General features: G+C 44.6%; 1 protein-coding gene across 1 annotated transcript in view; it reads right to left on the bottom strand.

Moving 5' to 3' along the window:
- The window catches only part of LOC109914162, a 73,521-nt gene that overhangs the window by 12,071 nt on the left and 37,735 nt on the right, over window positions 1-23,715 (bottom strand). Inside the window, exons 2-3 of the mRNA XM_048600709.1 lie at window positions 13,754-14,226; window positions 10,027-10,666 (exon numbers count right to left, since the gene is read on the bottom strand). Coding sequence (XP_048456666.1) covers window positions 10,027-10,666; window positions 13,754-14,226 — 1,113 coding nt within the window. The remainder of the gene's footprint in view (window positions 1-10,026; window positions 10,667-13,753; window positions 14,227-23,715) is intronic.

The raw sequence follows: 23,715 nt of genomic DNA, 5'->3' as shown, positions 1-23,715 counted from the left end.
CTAGGCCCGAAACGTCAGCCTTCCTGCTCCTCTGATGCTGCTTGGCCTGCTGTGTTCATCCAGCTCTACACCTTGTTATCTCAGATTCTCCAGCATCTGCAGTTCCTACTATCTCTGTTATACAATGAAGATCTGTATTCATCTTGTACAGTGACAGATCTCTACCCACCGGTACTGTAACTGGGTTATAGTGGTTTACCTGCCCCAGTACTGTACTCCTTACACTTTACATGGGAATTGTAACCTGCAGGTAGTGATGGTAGAGGCTCCATTTTTCTTTCCAGTACATGAACAGGAATCTCTCCCGTTCTTACTGCCTTCCATTGGTGCACTTTGGCAATTTTATGGTTTCATACTCTCTGTTTAGATATTTCACGAACACACTTTCCTTGGAACAGGAATCGAATGCAGAGCTTCTGGCTCAGAGAGAGGGACACTACTACAAGACTGTTTTGCCACTGGTAAGTGGACTCAGGATGGATACTTCACAACCTATTATATTCTAATTATAGTTCTGTCCCCTTCTACCTGCTACCAAACTGCCCAGAGTCCAACAAACCAGAAACAAGGGACACCGACTTACCACAGCCTGGAACCAAAGAGCCAGTGAGTTTGCAGTTCTCATTTCTGAGCCACAGCATTTTTTGTTTTTTAAAAGAGCCAAGGAAAAAAAGTGAAAGTGAAATTTGAAGTATCAATGGAATATTAGCTTCTTGAGGCCTAGTCAACCACAAGCAGATACACAGCCCAACTCCACATGGACAACAGTTAACTTTTGTTTTTCTTGACAGAAACTTACTGCAAAAACATGGCCCAAGAACATCATGACTGGGAGGTTAGAATGCATCCAACAATTGTTATTTATTTAAAATGTCACATCTTTGCTCAAACCCAGCAACTACAGCTGAAAAACTAGCAACGACAGGGGCTATGAGATGCCTCCTGTGATAAATAAACACATACTACATCTGTACACCAAGAGACAGTCTATCAATGTATACAGCCTCAACCCCATCCCCAAGAGTCCCCACAAACCTGGCAATGCTTCAATTTTGGCCTTGTACATTTTGTACCCCTTTGATGTCACCATTGGCAGTTAAGGCTCCAAATTCTCCCAGGTTCCCTTTTTAAACCTCTCCACCTTTATGATGTTTATTTGCTGTCCAAGGCAGTTGGCAGCAGTGATCAGTGTTGTTGGTTTGGGCAGCATGGAAACAGGTATTTTCTTACATTGGACATGCAGCGCAGGAACAGGCTCCTTAGGCCACCCTTTTTGTTCAAGCATTTACGTTCCGAACTGGCCTTCTCCCACTCCCCCTCCTTTCATTCCTCCATCATCGCCTCCTTTGACCCTCTTATGCATCAAAACATTTGTGGGATCTGGGTGTCACTGGCTAGGACAGCATTTATTACCTACTCCTAAACGCCCTGGAGAAGGCGCTGCTGAACTACCTTCTTGAATTGTTGCAATCTATTTAATAATCTCAAATACCTCTACTAGATTCTCTTTTCTTCTGCCTTTTCTTTTGTATTTTTCTCATTCAATCTTCCATGACAGGTGAAACTATTTTTTGCAACTTCTCCAGTTCCTCACTATTCCCTACCATAGATACATCAGAACTGTTTGCAGCTAAGTGCAGTTTAACCGAGGTTCAATACAAATATCATTTCTCTGCTTTTCAGTTCTATCCATGAGAAATGAATCCTAGTCCTTTGTTGGGTTTTTAATGTTCCTATTCCCTTGCGTCATAAGCTGCCGAGATGTGGGTTTCTGGACTCCTGCTCGAAAAAGTTAATACTGGGGATTTGTGAAATCTGAAATAAAATTACTCAACAAGTTTGGTAGCAGCTGGGGCAAAGAAAAATTCCAAATCTGTGGCCTTTCAGCGAAACTGAGGAAAGTTCAAAATAGTTTTAAAGTGATGGAAGGGTGTGAGGACAGGAAAATAAGGGAGGGTCTGCAATAACTTGGACAGCAGTATAGATTAAATAGCTAAATATTTCATGGTGTAAAGCCAAAAGAAGTCATAATAGGATAAATAAAGAAACAAAAGATTTGTCAAGGTGGGGGAGGGCTAAATGGGATAGCTGTCATCCAAATATAAAGGAACTAAAATAGAAGCAAAAGAAACATACAAGCTGGTGTTGAATAAAGAAAAAGCAGAACAGAGCCAGAGTTTATAGAAGTCATAGAATTTTACAGTACAGAAGGAGGCCATTCAACCCACTGTGTCTGTACCAGCTCCCAAAAGAGTGACACAGCTGGTCCCACTCTCCAGCACTATTTCCATAGGTCTCTAACTCCATCACTTCTAAAGATATATATCCACCTTTCTTTTGAAACCTCCTATGGAATCCACCTCCACCCCTCTCCCAGGCAACGCAATCCAAATCCTAACAACTTTCTGAGTAAAGAAGTTTCTCCTCACCTCACTCCTGGCTCTCTTGCTGACAGTCTTGAAATTATGACCCCTAATTACTGACACATCGACTAGTTGTAACATAATATCTTTCCTTACGTCGTTCAAAATTATGAACAATTTTTACATCTCATTAAGGTCACCTCTTAATTATCTCTGCTCCAAGGAGAATAAGCCCAATCTCTATAATCTTTCCTTGTATCTAAAATCCCTCATTCTCGGTATCATTCTAGTAAATCTCCTTTGAATTTTCTTCAGAGCTTTAACACTTTTCCTGAAATAAGGTGCGCAGAATGGAACACAATACTCCAAATACGGTCTGACCTGATGACCTAATGACCTTACGGTTTAAAGTTGTCGAATGAACGTTCGCCCTAACAAGTGCATGATCAAAATTTAAAACAGTGCTCTTGAAGCTCGTGTTGAGTTTCGTAGGAACATGTACATGAGGCGAAGAGCAGAAAGGTTATAGTGGAACCAAGGTGGAGAACTAAAACAACAGGAATTGGAAGATTGGTGACAGATGGCGGCAGAGGAACAGGGGTGCGTGTAGGCTTTTACCTGGGGTTCATCCATTCCCCTCTGCTTTCCTTGTTTTAATTTTTGCTTCTGCTGTCTTCTTTCGCTTTCTTTTCCTTTTGGTCTTTTTTTCTTCTTCTTCTTCTTCTTTTCTGTGCCAGGTTGGGCAGCAGTGAGTACGTTCTCCCGGTGTTCGGGGCCTGCAGCGGCGACACTCCTCCAGCCATCAGGGACGGTGGCACCAGCGGCAGCAAACTCTTCAAGATGGCGGCGCTGGCAAGGTGACATCAGCAGCTGAAATGAGGACTTGTGGCCCAGCAGCGGCCTGGTTGGCAGTGGAGCCACAGGCTCTTGGTTACTGGGTGAGTGTGGGTTCAGCAGGTGTCGGCAAAGTGGGCCCAACGACAACGAGATGGCACCTAAAGTGGGCCAACCCCTAGGGTGGTGGGTCCAGCGCAGATAGCAGCGAGGCGGTGAGGATCTCCCTTGAGATGAGGTGCTGGCATGGACTTGACCAGAGAGACTGATATTCTGAACTGTTTGTTTCTTTGTTTTGCTAACTTATTCCTACGACCTATAATGCTGGACTATTTCTTTCTTTCCTTTTCTAATTTTTCTTTGTTTCTTAACAATTTGAGTATCTATACCCAGGCACCTATACACCTAAGATAGCACTGCAATGTGGTGACTGTAAACTTTTCACTGTACGTGTGACAATAAAACTAATTCATTCATTCACTTGGAAAGTCTGCCCTATGCTTGAAGATTTCATAGGACATACTGCACAGATATGGGACAGAAGGCCAGTGGACCCCAACCAGCTCATGGAGTTTCTTATCCTTTTTTGTCTTAAACCTATGTTCCTTACTCCCCCAGCTGCCTGTCATCAAGCTTTCCCTCAAATGTATCTACACTGTTCACCTCAACTACTCCCTGTGTTAGGGAGTTCCACATTCTCAATATTCTTTAGATGTGCCAGGTATGGGGATATTTGTGGGCCCTATCCCTCCAGTGAGCTGTTTAATTGTTCACCACCATTTAAGACTGGGTGTGGCAGGACTGCAGAGCTTAGAACTGATCTGTTGGCTGCGGGATCATTTATCTATCACTTGCTGCTTTTGCTGTTTGGCGTGCAACTAGTCCTGTGTTATAGCTTTACCAGGTTGCCACCTCACTTTTTTTTTTAAAAAGTGTGCATGCTGCTGCTCCTGGCATGCCCTCCTGCACTCTCCTTTGAAACAGGGTTGATCCCCTGGGTCTGATGGTATTGGTTGAGTTGAGGATATGTCGAGCCATGAGGTTACAGATTGTGCTGGTGTACAATTCTGCTGCTGTTGGACATGCCAGAAGGACTGTGTGGTGGTCACCCTTACTGATACCTTTCTTAATACATTGGTGGGATGCAGGCATCGCTGGCTCGGCTAGATTTATTGCTTATCCCTAATGCCCAGAAGGCAGTTAGGAGTCAATCACGTGTCAACCAGACCAGGTAAGGATGGCAGTTTTCTTCCCTCAAGGACATGAGTGAAACAGATGGTTTCTTTCCAACAATTCACACCAGTTTCATGGTCGTCATTAGACTCTTAATTCCTGATTTTTAATGGAATCCAAATTCCACCATCTGCCATGGTGGGATTCGAACCTGGGTTCCCAGAACATTAGCTGAGTTTCTGGGTTAATAGTCTAGCATTATTATCACTAGGCCATTGCCTCCTCACGGCCACTTCCATTGAGAAGAACAAGGGGAGCAGATAAATGGGAACATCACTGTCAGCTAGTTCCTCTCCAAGACACACATCATCCTGGCTTGGAAATATATCGCTGTTCCAAGGGTCAAAATGCTCGAATTCTCTCCATAAGGGCATTGAGAGTTACCTGACAGCACATGGAGTGTAGCAGTTCAAGAAGGTCACCACTACCTTTTCAAGGATAAAAGAGATGGGCAATAAATGCTGGCCAGCCAGCAACACCTACAGCCTACGAGTGACAGCACATACACGGGAACACCACTACATTGTTACTGGGTCAAAATCCTGGAACATTTATGGAGAGACATGCTTGCATTGGATGCACTACAGCAAAGGGTCACTTGTTTGATCATTGGGTTGGGGTTGGTCCTATGATGAGTGGTTGAATAAACTGGGTCGTATTCTCAGGAGTTTAGAAAAATGAGAGATGCTAGTTCATCATGCAAACCAGCCTTCCTTCCAGTGATTCCATCTATACTATCTGCTGCCTCGGGAAAGCAACCAACATAATCAAAGACCCCTCTCACCCCGGTTATACACTCTTCCACCTTCTTTCATTGGGCATAAGATATGAAAGTCTGAGTACATGTATGAACAGATTCAAGAACAGCTTCCTCCCTGCTGCTATCAGATTTTTGAACGGACCTTTCAAATGTCAATGTTGATCTCTCTCTGCACCTTCTCTGTGGCTGTAACGCTGTATTCTGCACTCTGTTCTGCTTCCCTGATGCACCTTGTATAGCACACAAAACAACACCTTTCACATCAGGGAGGCAATGGCCTAGTGGTATTATTGCCAGACTATTAATCCAGAGACCCAGGTAATGTTTTGGGACCCAGGTTTGAATCCTGCCATGGCAGATGGTAGAATTTAAATTCAATAAAATATCTGGAATGAAGTGTCTAATGATTACCATGAAACCATTGCTGATTGTCAAGAAAATCTCATCTGGTTCACTAATATCATTTAAGGAAGGAAACTGCCATCCTTACCTCATCTGGACTACATGCGACTCCAGACCCACAGCAATGTGGTTGACTGTTAGCTGCCCCTCTGGGTAATTAGAGATGGGCAATAAATGCTAGTCCAGCCAGCAATGCCCTCATCCCACAAATGAATAAAAAAAACAAAAAGCCAATCAAGATGATCTCATTGAAACATAGTTGATCGAGAAGGAGTTTGATAGGGTAGATGTGGAGAGATCATGTCTGCTGGTCAGGAATCTAAAACACAGGGACACAGACACAGGAGAGGGGACTGATCATTAATTACTGAGATGAGGCAATATTTCTTTACTTACAAGGTTGCATGTCAGTGGAATTTCTCACCTCAGAGGACTGTAGATATTCATCACTAAATATACTTGAAGCACCATAGTTACATTCTTGGTGTTTCAGGGATTTGAGGGACAGCTGGAGGAAGTGCAAAGGAGGCTTACCAGACTGAATCCTGGGATGGCAGTACTGACATATGAAGAGAGACTAGATTGGTTAGAACTATATTGCAGGATTTCACAGAAACCTATAAAATTCTAAAAAGCAGACATGGCAAACACAGGAAGGGTGTTCTCAATAACTGGTGAGTGCAGAATTAGTGAACACAGTCTTAAGGAAACAGCTCAAGCCGTTTAGGACTGAGAGGAGGAGAATTATGTTCACCCAGAGAGTAGTGAGCTGTGCTCAGTGGTTAGCAATGCTGCCTCACAGCGCCAGGGACCCAGGTTCGATTCCAACCCGGGCGACTATCTGTGTGGAGTTTGCACATTCTCCCCGTGTCTGCGTGGGTTTCCTCTGGGTGCTCCGGTTTCCTCCCACAGTCCAAAGCGTGCAGGGTAGGTGGATTGGCCATGTTAAATTGCCCATAGTGCCCAGAGATGTGTAGGTTAGGTGGATTAGACATTTGCAATACAGGGGTAGGGGAATAGGTCTGGGTGGGATGCTCTTCAGAGGGGCGGTGTGGACTTGTTGAGCCGAATGGCTTGTTTCCATACTGTAGAGATTCTATGATTCCATGAGTAGAAAGATGGCTGTGATTATTGGAGGTCAGTCATCTCAGATTGAGGATGTGACAGCAAGGGTTCCTCAGACTAGTGTCCTAGGCCTAACCACCTTCAACTGCTTTATCACTGACCTTCGCTCCATCCTAAGGTCTGAGGTTGGATGTTTGCTGATGATTGCACAATGTTGAGAACCACTCGCAACTCCTCAGACACTGAAGCAGCCTGTGTCCAAATGCAGCAAGACTTGAATAATATCCAGGATTGAGCTGACAAGTGGCAAGTAACATTCACCCCACACAAACTCCAGGCAATGCAGATCTTCAATAAGAGACAATCTAACCACTGCCCCCTGATATTCAATGGTGTTAGCATCACTGACCCCCCCACTATCAATATTCAAGGAGTTAACATTGACCAGAAACTCAACTGACTCACCACATAAACACAGTGGCTACAAGAACAGGCCAGATACTAGGAACACTGCGACGACTAACTCACCTCCTGACTCCCCAAAGCCTGTCCACCATCTACAAGGTACAAGTCAGGAGTGTGATGGAATACTCCCCACTTGCCTGGATGGTGCAGCCCCAACAACACTCAAGAAGCTCGACACCATCCAGGACAAAGCAGCCGCTTGATTGGCACCACATCCACAAGCATCCACTCCCCCCACCACCGGAGCTCAGTAGCAGCAGTGTGTACTATCTACAAGATGCACTGCAGAAATTCACCAAAGACCCTCAGACAGCACCTTCCAAACCCACGACCACTTCCATCTAGAAGGACAAGGGCAGCAGACATATGGGAACATCACCACCTTCAAGTTCCCCTCCAAGCCATTCACCGTCCCAACTTGGAAATATATCACCGTTCCTTCTGGGTTGAAGTCCTGAAACTCCTTCCATAATGACATTGTGGGTCAACCAACAGCAGATAAACTGCAGCGGGTCAAGAAGGTAGGGGAGGGTCACCGGACCTGAAACGTTAACTTTGATTTTTCTTCACAGATGCTGCCAGGCCTTCCAGCAACTTCTGTTTTTGTTCCTGATTTACAGAATCTGCAGTTCTTTCAGTTTTTCCTCTCAGGAAGGAAGTGCTGTCCATACCTGGTCTGGCCTACACGTACCTCCCGACCTTCAGCTACCGCCTCCCAGCAATTAGGGATTGTCAATAAATACTGGTCTCGCCAATGACACCCACATCCCATGAATGAGTATAAAAAAGTCCAATTCCTCTCCTTTTCTACCTTAGCACTGTACTTTCTCAGTCCATAGAGTAATTAAAGCCCCTACTGTTATTGCGCTACTTTCGTTAGAGACCTTTGAAGTGGACCAACAAATTGTGCTCATCTCCATCTCACTTCTGAGAACTCAGTAACAATTCCCAGTAATGTAACACCTCCCCCTTGATTCCTCAACTCAAGTCAATTCAGACCTAGAATCATTGAAACTGGACCATGTCTAACGTTTGCAAAATTACATAAACTAACTTTCATAGGTTTCTTCCTGGTGCTCCGGTTTCCTCCCACAGTCCAAAGATGCGCAGGTTAGGTGGGTTGGCCATAGGAGACACAGGGTTTTAGGGACAGAATGGGAGGGTGGGTGTGGATGGGATGTTTTCCAGAGGGTCGGTGTGGACTTGATGGGCCGAATGGCCTTTAACTGAACTGTGAGGATTCAATGATTCTGTGAGTACAAGATGAAAAGCTTTAATATCTTGTCTTCTTTACTAATATTTAATGTCTGTATTACCAAGCAACTACTTTACTTGGTTTTCATTCGTTTCTCTATGTTAGCATACATTGTCCTTATATTCTCTATATATATTTTCAATATATCATTGAAGCTCAGGAACATACTCAAAGTGGATCAGAGATGTGCCACCACACTGGCATGTCAGGTACTGAAGTCCATGGATGTGGGGACAGTGGCCATGCACCCACCCTCCCATTCTATCCCTGTGTGGCCACTTTCCATGGAGTGTACCCTGAGACGTCACTGTCCAGTGTCCAACATGGAAGTCCTTTGGAGCAAGCAGTGAACTGAAATTACCAGGCACCCAATCTGACATCCACATCGAGAATTCTTGGTATGATGTCTTTAAAAAGCAAAGTTTTCTCGAAAACAAAAAGCCAAACACTGTGGATGCTGGAAATCTGCAATGAAAACAAAGTGCTGGAGAAACTCAGCAGGTGTGGCAACGTCTGTGGAGAGCAAAAATATTTGAGTCTGTTCCTCCACAGACTCTGACAGATCTGATGTTTCTCCAGCACTTTCTCAGCACTGTACTGGAGTGGTAGCCAGGATTTAGTGCTCAAGCCTATAGAGTGGGACTCAAATCCACAAAATTCTGACTCAGGTGTAAGAGACCTCCCCACTGAGCCACTCAGAAATAGAAATAGGTTTCAGAGCTAAATATTTTGTTGAGATGAAGTATCCGCTCAAGACTAATCAATGACAACGAGCACACTGGAATTAACAGGCTCAAATCTGCATGCAACACTTTGTCAGAACTATTGTTACCAAGATATATTCTTCAGCAGTTCCTGTTAAAAGACAAAAACTAGGAGAAGGCAATTTGGTGCATCAGGTCTACGCCACCGATCAGTAAGATCATGGATGATTGGATTGTGGCCTTGACTCCCAATTTCCTGCCTGATCTCCATAATCCTTAACTCATTGTTAACCTTTTAAACACAGCCTCAAGTATATTCAGCTTATACTGCTCTCTGGTGAAGAGAATCCCAAACACTCGGAAAACATATTCTTCCTCATCTTAGTGTTAAATGGGTGACAATTTATTTTGAAACCATGACCCCGAGTCCTAGGTTTCCTCACAAGGTGAGACATCCTCAACCCTGTTGAGCCCCCTCAGATTCTTGTACGTTTATGAAGACCACTCCTCATCCTTCTAAAATCCAACAAATATAGCCTCAAGCTGCTCAAGATTTCGCCACAGGGAAACACCTTTATCCCCAGAATCAGCTGAGTGAACCTTCTCTGAACTGCTTCCAATGCAGCGTATCCCTCCTGACGAGGAGACCAAAACTGACAGCAAACATTAGCTTTTGTTCTTTGTTTTAAAGGAAAGGATCACAAAAGTGTAGGCTGGAATGAAAGAGATGACACTGAGCATAAGGTGCAGATAAGTCCCAAGGGCAATTTTAATTATAGAAGATTGATGAATATTGGAAACTGATTGAAAGTCCCGTGATGTAGATGGCTTCCTCAGTCTGAATAGAGTGAAGATCAACCTCACACTACTGGATAGCCATTTATGAGCTATCTAAAGTACCTCTTACCCTGCCCATTTATCCAGAATTTTAATAAGCTCACTGACCTTGGTTTGTGATTCGCATCCTTCACGAACCAGCCACTGCTTTTACTCTTTTCAGCCAAAGAGCTGCATTTCCTCACTGGCGACGGAGTCCGGGATCTTTTGCTTTCGGAATCTTTGCTCTCATTCCCGAAGGGGAAAATGCTGGCCTTCTTAGTCTCATCTGTGATGTTCCTTGCGGGCTCGACGGTGGAGATAATGGGAGCAGCAGCATGCATGGGCTTGGGACTGCGTGCGCTCCTGACTTCCATGTTCTTCTGAGTATCTCCAGCTAGGACTGGGTCACCCTCCTCATCAGCCACTCTGATGACTGGAGGGATCAGCTTGGTCTCCACCTTTGCTGGGCTGCTGGACGTGCCCTCAGGCTCATTCAGGGAAGTCGGCCAAGGAGATGGCTCTCTCTTGCTTTCAATGTCCTGGGAGGAACGGGAGAGGGACATCAATTCTGGGGATAAACCAGAGGGTGATTTGGAGGTAGACTCCTCATTGTAGACGTGGCTCCCATTGATGCAGAGTGATGACCTGGACAATGGGCTTGTCTTTGGTGCGAGGCCTTTGATGTGGGGTGCGTTGACTTGGCCAACCTCGTCACTAAGCGCTCGCTTGTGCGTCATTTTCTTAGGTAAGGACAGATTGTCATCTACTGACCAAGAAAGAGAAACAGAAATGCAACAACTCAGTTTGTGTTCAGACAGTAATCCGCGAGCTCGTGTTTTATTTCAGGCAGGCAAAACACACTGAATCTCACCACAGACCCCAACACTACCAACTACACTGCACTCCCCTCAACTATTTAACTCTCTCCCCTCCTTCACCCAAAGGCACCGACCTAATAAACTGCCCTGGCAGCAAGAGCTCTGGCGTTCCATGGCTTCCTTTCCAAGGTTTCAGCTGACGTGAGAATGAGGGGAGATCTAACTGAGATATACAAGATGCAAAAGGGGACTGACAACATAGACTCAGAGAGGTTTTCTCTTCAGGGCAATCTAGAACAAGAGGTCACAGTTTTAGGCTAATGGGGAGGGCAGATTTGAAACTGAAATTATGAGGAACTACTTCTCTCAAAGGTTGTAGAATCTTTGGAATTCACTACCCCACAGTGCAGTGGATGTCAGGACGAAAGGTAACGTTACCATAGTTTTACCAGAGCAAAGTGCTGCCCACTCATGAGAGACAGAGACAGATGACTGGTGGGGGTTTAATCTGAGGTCACCATGCCTCAGGCTCGTTGTTATGTCAGCAAAGCACAGAATGCACGAATAAGCAATGATAGCAAAAGCTAGAATGTTACCTGGACTGCAAGGTTTGAGTTATAAGGAGAGGCTGGATAGGCTGGGACTTTTTAACTTGGAGCATATGAGACCGGGAGGGTGGGGGGTGGGGGTTGGTTTGTTACCTTATAGAGTACTATAAAATCATGAGCAGCATAGATAAGGTAGATAGCCGACAGAATTTCCCCACAATAGGGGAGTCTATAACCAGACGGCATATGTTTAAGGTGACAGGGGAGAGATACTAAAGGGTCCGGGGGGCAATTTTTTCATACAGAGGATGGCGAGTGTCTGGAACAGGCTGCCAAAAGTTGTAGTGAAAGCGAGTATGATTTTGTCATTTAAGAAACATTTGGACGTACATGGATGCGATGGGTATGGAGGGATAGGGACCAAATACAGGCAAATAGGACTAGTTTAATTGTGAAAACCAGGCAGCATGGACAAGCTGGGCTGAAGGGCCTGTTTACAAGCTGTAGATCTCTATGACTCTATGACTCAGGCTAGAGCAGTGGATTGGAGCAGCGTCCCCAAGCACCTATCACTTTGAACCTAACCACTTTCCATTCTCCGTTCCAGGAACTATTGTGGAGAGTGGGAAGAGCTTGTATCACTGTAGCACCTTTCACAACCTCATTTTATTCCAAAGTGCTTTACAGCAAATTAAGGACTTTTGCAGTGTAGTCACTGTTGTAATGCAAGAAACACAGCAGTTAACCGTGCACAGCAAGATCCCACACAATAATAGCGATTAAATCATCTACTTGTCAGGATACTAGGCATAATTCCTCAGCACTTCAACTTGCTGCTTTTCTTCCCCCACTGTGCTGCAATTATTTTTCACATCCAGTATTTATCCAGCTCTCTTATTGAAAGCTCCTGTTGAATGTGCTTCTACTATTCTACAAATGGAGCGTGATGCTTATCCCATGAACTTTCTGGCAGGTGTTGCTTGGCAGCAAGAGGTCTGGTGTGCCATGTTTCTCGTAAACCAACACAAGACAGTTATCAGACCCCAGCTAGTACAACGTGTACAGTTATAGGCCCCTTATCTCAGGAAAGGTATACTGGCATTGGAAGCACTAGGCTGGAAGCAGGAATGGAGGAACTATCTTATGATGAGAGGTTGAGTAGGTAGGACTGTACTCACTGCAATATAGAAGGAGGAAATGTGACCTGACTGAAACATAAGAGATTCTTAGGGGACTTCACAAAGTAGATACGGAAAGGTTGTTCCCCCTTGTGGGCGAGTTTAGGACTAGAGGGCATCATCTCAGAACACATTAAGTCAGAGATGAGGAGGAATTTCTTCTCTTAGAGGGGAGTCAATCTGTGGAATTCTTTACCACACAGGGCCATCGAGGCTGGGTCATTCAGTATATTCAAGGCTGAAAGACACAGATTTTTAATAAGTAAGGGGAATCAAGGATTACAGGAAAATGCAGGACAGTGGAGCCAAGGATCATCAGACCAATCATGTGGAGAAGAACTGATGAGCTGAACGGCCTCTTTCTGCTCCAATGTCTTCACACCCGACAAGAGAAGAGGGGGTGGTGACACGATAGGGGTCAGTGAAAGAGTTGATGGGGTAGACGTAGAGTAGCAGTTCAGACAAGTGTTGAGCTGAATCATATGGGTGAATTCAGGTGGACAAGGAATAGAAGACTATCATTAGCGGGTAGGATAATAAGTCGGACAGGAAGCTTGAATGGAGCTTTACTCTGTATCTAACCCCGTGTCCCTGTGCTGGGAGTGTTTGATGGGGACAGTGTAGAGGGAGTTTTACTCTGTATCTAACCCTGTGCTGTCCCTGTCCTTGACTGTGTTTGATGGCGACAGTGTAGAGGAAGCTTTACTCTGTATCTAACCCTGTCCTGTCCCTGTCCTAGGAGTGTTTGATGGGGACAGTACGTAGGGAGATTTACTCTGCATCTAACTCCATGCTGTACCTGTTCTGAGGTTGTTTGATGGGGACAATGTTAACAGAGCTTTAATTTCAGTTTCAAAGGGGGACATTTACTTTCCATTAAAACAGTAGAGGGAGATTTACTCTGTACCTAACCCTGTGCTGTCCCTGTCCTGCAAGTGTTTTTTGGGGACAGTATAGAGGAAGCTTTACTCTGTATCTAACCCTGGGCAGAAACTGTACTGGAAGGGTTTGATCGGGTAAGCGTTGAGTTAGCTTCACTTTCAGTTTAAAGAATAGATGGAACTTCACTGTATCTGGCCTCATGCTGTTCCTGTCCAGGGAGTGTTTGGTGGGGATGTGTTGAGGTAGCTTTACTTTCTGTTTGAAAGAGTAGAGGAAGCTTTACTCTGTGTCGTACCCTGTGCTGTACCTCCTGGGGAAGTGTTATTCACTGACATCATTATATCTATTGGAAAGAGATTGGTATGCCAGTTCTAAAAAAGCCTCACTGTGATCAAGAGAAAAGTTCAGTGGAAGAGAGGTTCCTTACTTGTTTCATTACGCAGAGGATGGAACCCAGATGGAGCTTCAGTGGATTGAGGGGACATTACTGCCACAGCCCCACTACCGCTGCTGACACTTTCCAGGGACTTCACACTTTGCTGGGAGCAGAGCGAGCTGTTGGACTTGGTCAGCGATGACCTATGCAGTTTGGGCTTTGAGAAGAAACCTTTCTTGGGTCTTTTCTGCGGCGTCTCTTTCTCATTGAACTCCTCGTCGCTGATGATCTGCCCCACGCTGCTCGGCACAATGGCAGATGAAGACTCGGCCATCAGAGGGTTATCATGCTTCTTCTTGCCTTTCACCCTGTCCTTCAGTTTCCCCAGAGCCGAGCGGGGCTTTTCCTTGGAGGACAGGTCAAACATGCTGGCAGTCATGTTGTTGCGCACAAACTGTACGATCACCTGAATCTCTCCTCGCTCCTTCTCCTTCTGCCCAGGTTTTGAAGACAGCTTGTACCACCTGAGCAGGAAGAAAACGAGGCAATGTTCAGGGCATGAAGAAGGGTCTCGACCCGAAACGTCAGCCTTCCTGCTCCTCTGATGCTGCTTGGCCTGCTGTGTTCATTCAGCTCTACACCTTGTTATCTCAATGTTCAGGGCAAACAAGAACAACGATACCAGCAAACAGGCAGGTGGGGCACACAGTGGCATTTACTCCCCACCTACTTGATCTTGCCTGGTGTCAGCTATGACCTAATATTAACCAAAAGAACTGCAGATGCCGTAAATCAGAAATAAAAACAGAAGTTGCTGGAAAAGCTCAGCGGGTCTGGCAGCATCTGTGGTGAGAAATTAAAGTCAACGTTTCAGGTCATCTCTCACCAGGTTTTTTTCTCCCTCTCCAGGAACTCGAGCAAACTCTCTAGTCTGACTCTCGCAGTGAATTGCAAAGAGAGGGCAGCACTGTTGGAAGCACCGTATTTCAGATAGGAGCTGCAGAGTGATGATGTCATCAGACTAGTAATCCTGAACCCCTGGCTAATGTTCAGGGTACATGGGTTCAAATCCCACCATAATAGATTGTGAAATCTGAATTCAATTAAAATTAAAAACTCACCTAACAATGACCACAACGATGTCATAAAAACTCATCTGGTTCACTAATGCCCTTCAGTTAGTCTATAATCTTTACTTAGAGATAGTAAGAACTGCGGATGCTGGAGTCAGAGATAACACAGTGTGGAGCTGGAGGAACACAGCAGGCCAGGCAGCATCAGAGCAGGAAAGTTGACGTTTCGGAAGAAGGGTCCCGACCCGAAATGTCAACTTTCCTGCTCCTCTGACGCTGCCTGACCTGCTGTGTTCCTCCAGCTCCACACTGTGTTGTCTATATCTTTACTTGGTCTAGCTTACATGCGACTCCAGATCTACAGCAATGTGGTTGATGCTAAAGTACCTCTGAAATGGCCGAGCAACCAAGTTATTTCAAAGTGATTAAGGATGGATAATAAATGCTGACCTCACCAGCAGGGTGCCATGAGTGAATTTTGTTTTCTTTTGGGTGGACGAGAAAAAAAGCCAGATGCCGTGATTTGAAGGCTAGCAGAGAATTTCTCCCAATCAACATGTATACTCTCACTATCATATTGCAGTTTCTGGGACCTTATACTATTCAAACTGACTGTTGTTACATTTCCAACATAAAAGTATCTACTCAATCATTGTCAATTAAGTGTACTTTGAGTGTTTCAGATTGTCGCGAAGTATAAAAGGCGACTTACAAATGCAAGTTTCGAGTTCTTTCACTTCACTGTTTCAACGGCATCAGTTACACCCAAGTCTCCACAAACAACCCTCTCAGTTCTGGTATCAAAATGTTGTGGGTGAAGGTAAGAAAGGAGGCGAAACCAAACGGGTTTGCGAAGTAGACTGCAGAAGGAATGTTTGCTATCAAGTACTTACCTCGCTTCTGTTCAATTAATAACCTGACCTTGGAGCACACTGGTAATCAAACTACATTCAAAAGGCAGCAGTAAGACTGGTCTGAAAGTTGCAAGTATAAATTGACTTAGAAGTGTAATATACAACCCTTTATTTTTTAAATTCTTGTATGGGATGTGGACATTGCTGAAATGGCCAGCATTTGTTGCCTTTCTGTCATTGCCCTTGAGGACTAGGCTACTTCAGAAGGTGTTTAAGGCTCAGCAACATGGTTCTGGAGTCATATGTAGACCTGACCATGTAAGGACAGCAGATTTCCTTCTCTAACGGCCATCAGCATCTGAGTCAAAACTCAATCCTATGCCTGAATTATCATCTCCCAGTGGAGGAGATGGATAGAAGACAGAGAGTCGGCTTTTTTCTGGAAGGCAAGAAGTAATAAGTGGGGTGCCACAAGGTTTGGCCCTTGGACCCCAGCTATTTACAATCTACATTAACAACTTGCATACAGGGACAGAAGGCTCTACAGCCAGATTTGCAGACGACACAAAAATAGGTAGGACAGTAAATTGCAATGACAAAATAAGAACCTTACAAATGGATATGGATAGGTTAGGAGAGTGGGCCAAAATGGAGTTTGACATGGATAAGTGCGAGGTCATACATTTTGGTCAGAAAAATGGGATGGCGGCCTACTATCTAAATGGGGACTGACTTCGGGCTGCTCCAGTGCAGAGGGATCTGGGTGTCCTCGCTCATGAGTCACAGAAAACTAGCACGCAGGTACAGCAGATAATACAGAAAGCAGATGGAATGTTGGCTTTTATAGCTACAGGAATAGAATATAAAGATAAGGAAGCATTTTTGCAACTATACAAGGCATTAGTGAGACTGCACCTGGAGTATTGCGCACAATTTTGGTCCCCATTTGAGGACAGATGTAGTGGCATCAGAGGCAGTACACAAGAGGTTCACTAGATTGATCCCAGAGATGAGGGGTTTGTGGTATGAAGAGACATTGAACAGTTTAGGCCTATACTCTCTGGAATTTAGAAGAATGAGGGGAGATCAAATTGAGATGATCTCAAATCAAGATGATAAAAGGTTTGGATAAAATCGATACAGAGCAGATGCTTCTTTTGGTGGGGCATTCTAGGGCGAGGCGTCATAGTCTTAGGATAAGGGGTAGCAAATTTAAAACAGAGTTGAGGAGAAACTACTTCTCCCAAAGGGTTCTGAATGTGTGGAATTCGCTACCCCAAAGTGTGGTGGATGCTGGGTTAGTGAGTAAATTTAAAGAGGAGTTACCCACTCATCTCCATCCACATGGATAAAGAGAACCACCAATTTGATTGGGACAACAAGATCCTGGGACAGGCAAAGCAGAGACAAGCACAGGAATTCCTAGAAGCCTGGTACTCCACTAAGAAAGCCGTCAACAAACACATAGAACTAGATCCCTTGTACACTCCATTGCGAAGGAAAACCAGAAGTGAGGTAATCCAGCCCAACAGACACGAGAGTTCAAATACCAGGTGGGAAAACACAACAGCACTTCATCGGAGGCCGCGCTGAGGATGTTACCCAGCAGGGTAATGAAACGTCTGCAGAACAACGAACCAGCTCGGCGAGACAACCAACCACAACATAAAATTACAATTCCTTTTACACATAATTTGTGTGTTTTGCTATGAGTTTCAGAAAATCAAAAGCATCTCCTCGGAAAGTTCATAACCACTAGCAAAATCCTGCTGAGGAGTTGGAAACATTCTGAAAAATGTGTTGACACCTTCAAACATCACTGTTAGATCTTGTGAGGTATTGTAGATGTGTCTTAATCATAGAGTCTCCCTGCAAAGATAAATTAACTATTACATTAACCATCATTGTGCCAGTGGTGTTTACTATTACATTTCTCTCTCCATTGGAGGAAATGCCATAATGCATTACAAAATGTACAGCATGTCTCAGTCATATTTTGTACTGTGATTTACACTGACTTACAACAGTAGCAATTAAATAAAATTTTGAAAACTGAAAAAAAAAAACTCTGCACCTGCTTCTCCCTCTTGATTGACAGGTTCTCTGCTTTGCAACAGAAACAGGATATCATTCTGCTCTGGCACTTTTGGGCAATGTAGTTGCAAGTTTTTTTATTAAGACAGCTTCAATCATTATAAACATTTGGGTGGCTTTCAACAACTTATCATTGTATTAGGTCAGCGGGTGGTGTATTGATTCAAAAACAATTGGAGCTTTTAAGAGGCCATAATAAAAGAAAATGCATTTAATGCCAGGAACATAGGAACAGGAGTAAGTCATTCAGCTTCGCAAACCTTCGGCACCATTCTCCTCGCACCAATGTGAATAACCTCAGCTTTTCCACATTATACTCCATCAACCACTTTAGTCTGTCTAAATCCCCTTGCAACTTTGTTGAATCCATCTCACAATTTATGCTTCTACCAAATTTTGTGCCCTCTACAAATTTTTGGAAATTATACAAATGGCACTCAAATCCAAATCAACCAGCTGGGGCCCAAACACAGATTCCAGTGGTAACCCACTCGTCATATTTTTGCCGAACTGAGAATGCCCCATTCATTCCTACTCTCTTTCTGCTTGTTAACCAATCCTCAATCCATGTGATTATGATACCCTTAATCCCAGGTGCTTTAATTCTATTTATGAACATTCTGTGTGGGAATTAATCAAAAGCCTTGTGAAAATCTAAAATGTACCCCATCTGACTTGATTCCCCCAGACCAATTCTGCTGGGAACATCCTGTTAAAAACTTGTATCAAGTTTGTCAGATGATTTCCATTTCATTAATCCACATTGATTGTCCAGAGAATTATTTTCTAAACATCCAGTAATCACATCACTTATGACAGATTTAATAGACATAATAAATTATAACAGGTTTGTAGTTTCCTGCCTTTTGTCTCCCTCTTTACTTTCTTAAACTGTGGTGTGACATTGTAACCTTTCAAGCTACAGGCATTGTTCAGAATAAATTGAATTTTGAAAGATTTTTTTTCTATATTCAATTATACAGGGAGTATACTGGGTGAGTGGCTCTACACGGAGGGCATGGGCAATCTGTGGAGGCAAGGGGACAGTTGGGGGTTGGAGGGATGAGGTTCTGAGGGCTGCACTGGAGAACTGCAGCAAGGCTTCTAAGCTGGCCTCCGTCTGCACCCCACAGTTCTTATGGACTCCTGTGTAACTTGCAAAGTCACTATGAGCCTGACCTCAAGAGAAAAGAGGGATATTCTGGACCAAGTTACACATGACTCAGATACGCATTTCAGAAGGTGCACAAGTGGCAAGTTTTCCTAAACTAACAGGGAAGATCCAGCCCAATATGATAAAGCAGAACGAGGTGGCCATTTGGCCCATCGTTCCTGTTCCAGCTGCTTGTTAATTCCATCCAATGAGTCATACCGCCTTGCTCTTTCTGAATGGATCTGCACTCCTCTTCCCCTTTGAGTATTTCTTCAGCTGTTTCTTGAATGTTCCTACTGAATCTGTTTCCAGCAGCCATTCCAGATCACAACACAACACTGCACAAGAAAATAATTTATGTTTCCTCTGAATCATTTGCCAGAAACGATAACCAACAGGACAGTCATACTTATGCCACTCCTTTCACAAAATTAATTTACAGCCAATTAAATACTCTTGCAGTATTGCCACTGTTATAATTAGGAAACATGGCAGCCAATTTGTGTACAGGAAGATTCCACAAGCAGCAACAAAATAACTGATCACCTCATATAGAGTCATGGAGTTGTACAGCAGGGAAATAGACCCTTCAGTCTAACTCATCCATGGTGACCAGACATCCTAGAATAATCTACTCTTGCTTACCAGCATTTGGTCCATATCCCTCTAAACTCTTCCAATTCATACACCCATCCAGATGCCCTTTAAATGTTGTAATTGTCCCAGCCTCCACCACCTCCTTCACTTGAACCAACTGTGTGTTCATCTCATATTACCATTCAACAGAATCTTGCTGTGTGTGATTGGCTGCTACTGCGTTTCCTGCCCATAACAGTAACCAATTTCAAAAGTACCCCATTGGCTGTTAAAAGAACATTAGGATGTCTGGAATTCATGATCTTTACGGATGAGGGAGGCTTCAACCCAAACACAAAAAGACAGCGCTACTGATTGAATGAAGCTGTCATGAAGTGACTGGGTTCCTTCACATTAATTCTGCTCCCATGTTTGGGAGGGTACTCTAATCCCTTCTGACTGTGGAACAGGGTTCAAGCAGCTGAATGATCAGCGATTACTTTCCAACCTCTAAAGTCTCTCTTCGTTTTATCCATATCACATTAAGGTCATTCCACCTCCACAGGTGCTCCTGGATACCTGTTACATCCTACTCCCAGTCTCATCACCTGGGCATCCCAACGATACAAATCTATGCTAAGAACCCAGCAGACGAAGAGTTAAACCGCAATAATACTTCTTCTCCCCCTCTGTGCCCTCATGCAATGCCAGTAATTGGTGCCAGGCTCCTTAACTATAATTCAGTGACATCTTGCCAGGAGTAAGTCAAAACAAATATTCAGCCTTCCTGTGACTCCCCTGGTTACTGAAATCACCCAGCTCAGGCCTACTCAAGTGCTGGCAGTCCATTTTTTTCTCAAAAACAATTTCCTATCGGATTTGAGCCACATTTATCTGAGCTAGCATTAGAACAAAGCTGACTTTGCTGTTAGCAGCAGCAGGGGAAGATTTATGATTCATTCAGAGGATGAGAAACATCATTCACTGGGCCAGCATTTCCTCCCCACCCCCCGGGTAGGTGATGGCCTAGTGGTATTATCGCTGGACAGTTAATCTGGAGACCCAGGTAATGCTCTGGAGACCCAGGTTCGAACCCCACCACAGCAGATGGTGGAATTTGAATTCTTTAAAACATCTGGAACTAATGATAATCGTGAATCCATTGTCAATTGTTAGGAAAAACCCACCTGGTTCATGAATGCCCTCTAGGGAAGGAAACTGCCATCCTTACCTGGTCTGGCCTACACGTGACTCCAGACCCACAGCAATGTGGCTGACTCTGAACTACCCTCTGGGCAATTAGGGATGGGCAATAAATGCTGCCTGGCCAGTGACACCCTCATCCATTAATGAACTAAAAAAAAAACAAAACTGCCTTGGAAGTGGTAGTGGAGAGCTGCCTTCTTGAACTATATTGTAGTGAGTACTCCTACAGTGGTGCTAGGAATGGCAATATATTTCCAAGTCAGGACAGTCAGTGGCTTGGAGGGGAACTTGCAAGGAGTGGTGTTCCCTTGTCCTTCTACATGGTAGGGAAGGTGCTGTCTAAGGAACTTTGGTGAATTTCTGCAGTGAGTCTTGTAGATGATACACACTGCTGCTACTGAGCGTCGGTGGTGGAGGGAGCGAATAGGCTGCTGATGAAGCAGAGTTCTTTGTTAAAACATTCATTTAATTGTCCTCCTGACATATACCTCATTTACTCTCGGAGTAGTTTTGGTGAGTCACCTGCCACAGAAGTCCAGGCTTAACCTGTAATGACAACTTCATGGGTTCTCAGAGGGTTTGAATTCTGCTCATGTGGGACAGCCACGATGGGCCAAATGGCCTCCATCAGAACTGCATGAATTAAGCAATATGACTCGGAAAGCCTGGCCAAAAAAGGGAAGAGGTAGAGATTAGAAATGCCACAAATTATCTCAATTACTCAATCAGTACCATAGGAAACAGTCAGCAACTCGACATAAACAACATCATTTTTGTTTTTAACTCACTGCGCCACATTATTTCAACAGTCTCGGGGTGGGGTCGAATGCAGAGGAAGCAATCTTCAGTAATAGTACTGAAGACTTGTGCTCCAGGACCTTCCCTGCCCCTAGCCAAGCTGTTCCACCCTCACTCCTGGCATCTGCCCCACAATATGGACAATTCCCCAGCTATGTCCTGTATACAAAAACCAGGACAAATCCAACCCAGCCAATTACCGCCTGTCAGTCTGCTATTGCTCATCAATAAAGTGGCAGAGTCTCATCAACCTGCTATTAAACAGCACTTACTCAACAAAAACTTGTTCACAGAGACTGGGTTTGGGTTCTGGCAGGGCCACTCAGCTCCTGATCTCCTGGACAAAAGAGGTGAATGCCAGAGGGGAGGTGAGAGTGACAGCCCTTGACATCAAGGCTGCATTTGACTGAGTATAGCATCAAGGGGCTCTAGCAAAACTGGAGTCAGTGGGATTAAGGGGGCAAACTCTCTGCTGGTTGGATCAGGATTAGGCAAAGGAGGTCTCCGCAGGAGTTCCTCAGGGTAGTGTCCTAGGCCCAACCATCTTCAGCTGCTTCATCAATGACCTTCCCTCAGTGGGGATGCTCGCCAATGATTACACAAGGTTCAGCGCCATTCGCAACTCCTCAAATACTGAAGCAGTCCAGGCCCATACACAGCAAGAACCGGACAGTGTCCAGATTTGGTCTGAAAAGTGGAAAGTAACATTCGCAGTGACATCTGAAACAAGAAACAATCCAACCACTGCCCCTTGACATTCAAAGGCACCTGCAGCACTGTTGAATGGAGCTTTCTGCAGTCATCTCCATTTGAATAATATCCAGCTCCTCTATTCCTGACAAAATGCCCTACACAAACCCTACTGACATACTTCCAGACCAATGTCCTTGTCTTAAGCACTAATTGTAATGCTACAAACTCTGGTTACTTTATGATGTGCCAATCACACTGCCATTTTATCAGCAGGAAACATGAGGTTCTATTTTCCTTAACTCTGGCCCACATGTGGATACCAAATTTTGCTTGGGTTGACATGTTCACATCAGCGTGTGGGGAACAGGTTGACACCTCATCTAGTGCAGAGCTGGCTGTGTGCCAAAAGTGTGTCAACTGGCGGGTTGATAAAAGTAGTTATGGACAGAGAGAGTAAACGTTAAAAAAAACAAAAAGATACGAGAAGAAAACTAATGAGAGGAAGAAGAATATAAGGAAGGGGATAACACAGTGTGGCATTGAAGGAACACAGCAGGCCAGGCAGCGCCAGAGGAGCAGGAAAGCTGATATTTTGGGTCGGGACCCTTCTTCAGAAATGAAGAAGGATCCCGACCTGAAACGTCACCTTTCCTGCTCCTCTGACGCTACCTGGCCTGCTGTGTTCCTCCAGCTTCACACTGTTATCTCTGACTCCAGCATCAGCAGTTCTTACTATCTCCCAATATAAGGAAGGGGTTTGTTGAGAGCGGGAGTAAGGGAATGAGTAAATGAAAAAGGAGATATACTTAAGGAAATAAGTAAGACAGTAAAGACCAGCGAAGAGTTGGGTGGGACAGCAGGAATGAGAGGAAGAAAGAAAATGGCCCACAGCCAAACTAGAGACAATTTGTTGAGCAAAGATCCTGGTAGCAGAGCCTAACATGTTGGTTATTTAAGAACCTCCGAGGACTAGTGAGTTGTTGGATCAGCAGCGGCAGGCAATAGCTAACCCAGGGCCTCATTAGTCAGAAAGTCTGCAACAGTATTGGCAGCAAGTAATCACAGAGCTCCCTCTCAGGCAGCCCAGCCTAGCTCTGAGCTGACAACGCTTCCCTCGGTCAACAGCTGGAGCAGGAGCATGCAGTAAATGTCACATCCAGATGTAGCATTTTCTGTCTCTCGAGTTGTGAAAGTCAGGATCCGCGCCCCCTCCACCCCACCCATCAGGGATGTGTCTGATCAGCTGATCCACAGAGTGGTGAGAACGTGGACTCGCTATGAGTAATCATGGCAAAAAACATTGTCGCATTAAAAGGGAAGACAAATAAATAGGAGAGGGAGGTAGAATTGTCACGCTGATAGCAAGTTGCATAGGGTGGGAGGAAGCTTGAAAGAACCAGACGGAACTTGATGAGCTGAAAGAGCTGCTTCTGTGCAGCAGTTTGGCTGAAATGTATGCAGTCCACATGCCAGTACACTGCCATCTTTCACTTCCTCACACGTTGTAACTCAGAAACATAAAGGGGCATTGCAACATCTTGCTGGGCCAAAGACTACAGTGACATG

The sequence above is a fragment of the Rhincodon typus genome, chromosome 1 (assembly GCF_021869965.1).
Source record: "Rhincodon typus isolate 14 chromosome 1, sRhiTyp1.1, whole genome shotgun sequence".
NCBI lineage: Eukaryota > Metazoa > Chordata > Chondrichthyes > Orectolobiformes > Rhincodontidae > Rhincodon > Rhincodon typus.
This window is presented reverse-complemented; position numbering and strand designations above follow the sequence as displayed.